Genomic DNA, 6591 nt, shown 5'->3' with positions numbered 1-6591 from the left:
AAAAAAAAAAGAGACGGTGGAAGAGAAAAGAGAGAAAACGAGGGAATGAGTTGCGTTTGGTTTAGATTACTGATGTGGAGGGAAGCTGCGCTACTTGTAACAACACTACTGATGTCTTATTAATTTCTCTCTTTAACCAATATCTCAACCAAATTAATCCTCTCTTTTTTAATTAATTATATATTATATACTATTTTTTATTTTTTTTTTCCAACGAAGTTAATATTATTAAGCTACAGTAGGTAACTAATTTGGGATACAGTTTTATTTCCTTGAAATTGAAAAGAAATTAAAAAAAAAAGTATTAATTTGGATTTATTCATGTTAAGAATTGGAAGCTTTAAATATTCCAACAAACTGTTGCATCTGTTACACGCGTTAAGCGTGAGCAATTATCGTCAATATCTGTCCAAAATATATACGTTGTTATATACATTTTTTTGTAGAAGAGTAAACAAAAAAAAAAAAAAAGAGATTGACAAAAGAGGAACATGAGTAAACTATTGCCCAAAAAAACATCACTAAAACTGTAAAACCTATAACTTTACTGGTAATATCAGATTTGGAGTTGTTTTTGTTGGAATTTGGTAATTGGTAAGGATACAGTATTAATGAAGAGAGCTGTAACGCTAATGAGGTTTTTTGTGGAACCTCGAAAACATAGGGATTCCAAATCATAGGACCAAGACACTAGAAACATGTGTCATCTGAATGCAGACACTCGGACCTCATTTGAATGCTCTGCTGTTAGATCAAGATAATAGTATATCTATAGACGAGTTTTCAATATAAAAAGCTTATGTATGGACTATGGAGTAATCATAAGGTAGATGGGATACAAAGACTTTGAAAGCTTCATTAACATAACAAACACAGACACCAAAAGAACCTTTTTTTTCTTTTTCTTTCTTTTACTTGAACAAATGGGCAAGAGCAGGGTCATCTAAATCCACATCAAGGGATCCATTTAACCGCATAAACTCAATGTAGCTATCCGGAGGTGTGATCGCACGAGTGTTGTTACTCGGTTTGAATCCGTGAACTCTCTGGAGATCTCTCGCAAGCCAACGAAGAAAAACTTTGTCCAATGGAGGTACAACCTTCAAGTGGATCACTTCACGTTCTTCTTTCACAGTCGTAGCTTTGTTACCCATCTTGAAAATAAGCAAATAACACCTGCATTATAGCGTATTGAAATATCACATTGTCCAAAACCCGCAAAGATAATAAATTCACATATAGTTCAGCAAAAGATGACTTTACCACAATGTATAAAGCATTTTTTGGGTTTAACAAAATCAATAAACTCTGCATCGCCTAAAGCAGCAATCACACTAATACTGCAAGTGAGCCTTTTTAATACAATCTCATATACACAAATGCTGGCATTATTTCGTTAATAACAGAGTCACGAAGATATCTAAAAGGGAGAGACTGAAAAGCTTGAACAGTATAAGTAGTTAACTTTAGGACCATCAAAACCTTTTTATTAACAGACCTTACTCTCTATACATATTTTTTTTATATCAGAATCCATTTTACAAAGAACCTCAAGCAAATGAAATGTACAACATCAGACATCTATAAACCACCACCACTAATACAGGTCAAATCTTTATCAGGATGATAATATTTAGTAACTAAGGATACAGGATGATCAAAAAGTTTTCGCTTTAGTGAAATCCCCTCTCTTCTGAAATCACAAATATGGAAACTAGACTAATTTTTTTTTTCAAAACTTCCGAACAATTGAGGAAATCGGAGATTTTACTTCAATTTCAATCACTAAGAAACCTAGCCAGAAAAAGAAAAAAAAAATAAAAAATAAAAAAGCGTAGCCTGGGAACGAAACACAAAAATCTAAAGATTTTACCTTTTAATCAGAGAGACAAAACATCAGAAATCGAGATTGTGAGTTGAAGAATTTCTGACCAGACAGACACTATCAGAAGCGAGAACTCTTCTCCAGTTCAAGATTCAAACGACGTCGTATATTTAGGCGGCTCAGATGTACGGGCTGTTAACACAAAATTCTATTGTTATTTTATGGGTTAAGCCCAGTTACATAAAAGCCCAGAAGTTTTCAGGCTTTTTTTTTTCTTTATTTATTTGTTTCTTGTTCCTAACAAATCACAAAATTGTATTGTCACTTTTTTGTGGAACCTCGAAAACCTAGGGATGCCAAATCATAGGACCATTCCAAGGCAATAAGAACATTTGTTATCTGAATGCAGACAATCGGATCTAATTTGAATGATTAGACAAGATAATTAGTAGATGAAGTACTTAGCTTTAGGACCATTAAAACCTTTTAGCATATTTACATCAATCAAGTAATCAACAAATAGTAAAGTGTGCAAACTTTACAATTTTCGGATACAAAAGCATGATTTATATATTATTATTGTGATCAATAACACGTCTACAAGAAATGATTTAGAAGTTCTACAGAAGTCAGAAGCTATACGAGATCAGCATTCATTAGCTAATCTTGTTCATTTATGTTGATCATAACTCATAAGAACCTTAGATTTCAGGTCCAGATGTTATAATTTAAATGTGGGAAACAACTGGATGCTCAAAGAAAGTTACCTACACTCTCTCTACTACAAGACTACAAGTGTGGGTTTAGTTTGCAACGTCATTGCACGCGGCAGGCAAGTAACAAAGTTTGTTGACGAATATTCGCTAAAGTAGTTCTCAATTTTTCTTTTCTACTCCTTTTTTTTTTTTTTGGCTTTAAGCATCTGTAAACGAAACTTCTTATAAAAATCACAAAAGTTACAAATTTTATAAAAGTAGTTTTTTTTATTCTTTTCTCTCACATTATCAAGTTTTCTAAAAATGAAGTCACCAAACATGAAGATATGCAATATCTCAGATTATTGTGCTTCACGCTACATAACACCGTAAGGCGTGCAAATGTCACCAACATGACGATGATTTCACAACTCACATGCATTAGACTAAGTCATCTCATAACTACGAATCGACTACACTTTATTTCATGGGATTTCTTTGGTGGAGTTTTTCGAGTGTCCATATCATATATTATATATAAGATGAGAAGGTTTTACTCCTAACTTTCCATAACACGACGACATTTGACAGCGTATATTTTCGATACCTGTCCTCACTTCTCAATTATTAAATTCTTTTAATTTATTTTTTTTCAAAAATATATACATTAGTTTTCATATTCACTAAATTTAAATGATAGTTTTGTACTAAAATATATATTGACATTTATGCAATGTCCTTTTAGTTTATACATAGATCATATATCAATATTTTCTATAATTAACATAATATTATAATTTTGCAAAATTATCATTTATCAATATTTTATATAATTACCATAACATTATAATTTTGCAAATAAGAAATAATTAAATATTAATATCATAATTTTGGAAAAATATAATGTGATGGTTATTAAATTCTTTACTAATTTCAAGCTATAAAAATATTATAATGTTATAATAATTATTGTTGAGAAAAAAATTATAATATTTGTTTCACAGTTTTTGTGCCAAAAGATCAAATCAATTTATCTAAAATAGTTTCAAGATATAAAACAATCTGATTTTTTTTAATAGTAATCATTAACTCAATTGATTGCATATTAATTCTTTAAAATGTAACTCCCATGATGTTTGAAAAATATTTAAAAACAAATCTTTCATCATATATATACACTTCAATGTATTAATTGCAATACTTTTTTTGTTTTACAAAAAAAAAGCACAAACAAAACCTATGGTATATTTATTTTTTGAAATGTAACCATAACTCCCATGATGTTTGACCAAAAAAAAACTAAAAAACATCCCATACTACTACAAATTTATCTATAAATAGCTAGACAAAATCTTCATCAAACATCATATTTTACCTCTCACATAATTTTCTAAATTTTGTAATATTTAATTTTTCCCTTTATGTGACATTTGTAGGTTTTGAAATAAATAAGTTGAGTCGAAATTTTGGAGCATTTACAGAAGTTAACATGTGCAATGTGGTTATTCATTAGAAAGAGTTAGAGGTCTTAGACACATAAGACATTCTCACTTGTAAATATTGTTTTGAATGCCTATTTTGTATATCAATATTGTAATTTGTTTTTCTTTTGATCCATTTGATAAATTTTTAATATAAAAATTTTAGTTCTAGACCATAATTCATAAACCCTAATAGATTTTATATCTTAGTCACAATATTTCTGCTACTTATTATTACCCACTCTATATTTTATACAAGTGTGTTTGTATGTATTACCCATGAAAATAAGTTTAAACATATACTAACTGAATACTATTACTTTAATTAAATGTGTTCCTTAACGTTACAACTATGTTTGTATGTATTTATTCACTTTCTTTCCGATAACCATTTCCATAGTCCTTTATTTTATTTATAGGTTATGACTTCTGATGAGAGAAAGGTTTTGTGATGGTTTAGGGTTTAGGGTCGAGGGAGATTTGGACGTCTAGGTGATATATGTCTCATGATATGGGTTTCCAAAGCCATGTGATTCTTCCAAATTTAGTTTTTTTTTTCTTACACAATTTATTCTTAATTATTTTCTTAAAATATAATTAGAATCTAATTTCTTTTCACAACACTATTGTTTGGGTTATACTATGTATACACTTATTTTCTCTTCTCATATGTTCCATTATTTTTCCTAGTTATGATCGATTGTTGATGATGTGATGATAGTGCTTACCCGCAAGCAGAGCACGACAATGAGACTTGACCATGTGTGCAAGTTTAATTAATAACATTTAACAAGACTCACCTCTACCACGTGTTTATCAAATCGAAATATCCAAAGATCACCCTAAGCTAATCCCAATTGCATTCTAGAGAGAGACATATGAAAAGAGAGAAAAACAATGTCTTGGAGAAATAGGAAGATTTGAGTTATCTCTTCTTCCATCCATCACATGATTTTAAAAATAAAAACATAGAAGAAGAAAAAAACAGATTATCTGGTTAACAATTATTTTATGTTCTCTTAGGTTGTGTAGTTAACACTAAAAAAAGTAACTCGATAATACGATGGTATGTTTTTACTCTTTTTCGTTGGTCATTTTGAGTATAATACAACATATATATATATATATATATATTTAAACAGAAAAGTATAACACAAAAAACAATTTTTATTTGATATAATAATATATCAATATATGTTAATAACATTTTTTATTCAATTCTAAACTAAATTCAGTTTGCATTTAGATTTAGTATGTTTAATAGATATAAAGTACGTGATAAAAATATAGAAATATCTAACAGGGAACTTTCTTTTCCAAATGCAATTAATCAAGAAACAGAAAGAATTCTACTTCTAGAACACAAATGCATTTGAAGTCATTTGTATAATTCATTAAGATTAAAATATTTTATTGCTAAAAGATTCAAATTATAATAATAAAAATTTTAAGCATGTTGGTAATATATAAATATCACTATTATTTATGCTACCTTTAGTTATCTAATTAAAGAAATTAATTACACAGAGAATGAAGGAAGAGCATGAGTTTCGGCTCAAGAAGAGGTTATTCGAGAAATTCAAGTTACTGTCTCGTCTTTCTTGGAGGTGTCTGGTTTTAGAAGATATTGATGTTTTATAGATTATGTTAAAAGCGGACAAACTAACACATAATGTCCATGCTCATCCGCATTTTATTTTATATGTAATCAATATTCTTTTCCCAACATAAAAAATGTTTGTATGTCTTGATTGTGTATCAAAACATGAAGAGCTATATATATTATATGAGATACAGATTAAATATTTTAAAGTAACCTTTCATATTAACAAAAAATTTCAGTTTAATGATTAACTAATCAATAGTCATTTATTTTACGTGAATGAGAATACTTATTTAAAAACAAAATAAATAACAAACATAAAATAATTTATCGAAACACAAAATATTAAATTTTAAATATTTTAATAAATCTAATATATATATAGTACGTATCTTCTTCTTGTTTTGATTCAGAATACTGCTAGTCCTCGTACAAATCACACCAAACATGAGTTTGCAGCCAACTGACTTTGAAAATTTATGATAAAAAAAAAAAAACTTTCTGATATAATAACTAATGGGACCATTTTTTTTTTTTGAAAAAGAATAATGGGACCAGTTTTTGAGCTGTTAAGTTTCTAAAATGTCATAATCGATATTGATTAGTTTCTAAAATTAATTTAAGTCCTTAAAGTTCTAACCAATCAGCTTCTTATATAGCTCATTGCCGTAGATAAGAAGTAGAAACTAACCAGCCAAATTAATAATGTCTGCAAATTAGAATAGAAACTAGGATAACCATATTAAAATCTGAACCTACAAGAAGACAATTTGGGTGTAAAGAAAAAAATCTACTCTGGAAGTCCGCATTCAAGTACTTACGCGACAAAAAATCTTTGAAACTAAAATTCAGTGCCCAATAAACCAATAACATCAAAAGGAACTGATAGTACAAAGTGAACTGTGTACACACATATGATTTTGTTATGTTCCCATGAAACATAACCTAAAACTATCTTTTCCTACATTTTGTACATGTTAAAAATAT

The 6591-nt window shown here is 28.7% G+C and overlaps 1 protein-coding gene and 1 long non-coding RNA gene across 2 annotated transcripts; both read right to left on the bottom strand.

The window, feature by feature from the left end:
- LOC104736231 lies at positions 753–1176 on the bottom strand. The gene has a single exon (XM_019234781.1). The coding sequence runs from the start codon at positions 1152–1154 to the stop codon at positions 912–914; it is 243 nt and encodes an 80-aa protein (XP_019090326.1). The 5' UTR covers positions 1155–1176; the 3' UTR covers positions 753–911.
- On the bottom strand, positions 1724–1987 carry LOC109128448. The gene is made up of 2 exons (XR_002034836.1): positions 1874–1987; positions 1724–1794 (listed from the first exon to the last, which is right to left on the bottom strand). It is a non-coding gene; the product is annotated as an uncharacterized LOC109128448 (long non-coding RNA).

This window comes from Camelina sativa, chromosome 13 (assembly GCF_000633955.1).
Source record: "Camelina sativa cultivar DH55 chromosome 13, Cs, whole genome shotgun sequence".
In the NCBI taxonomy this organism is placed as follows: Eukaryota; Viridiplantae; Streptophyta; class Magnoliopsida; order Brassicales; family Brassicaceae; genus Camelina; species Camelina sativa.
The sequence above is the reverse complement of the archived record's forward strand: the minus strand, read 5'-3'. Positions and strand labels throughout refer to the sequence as shown.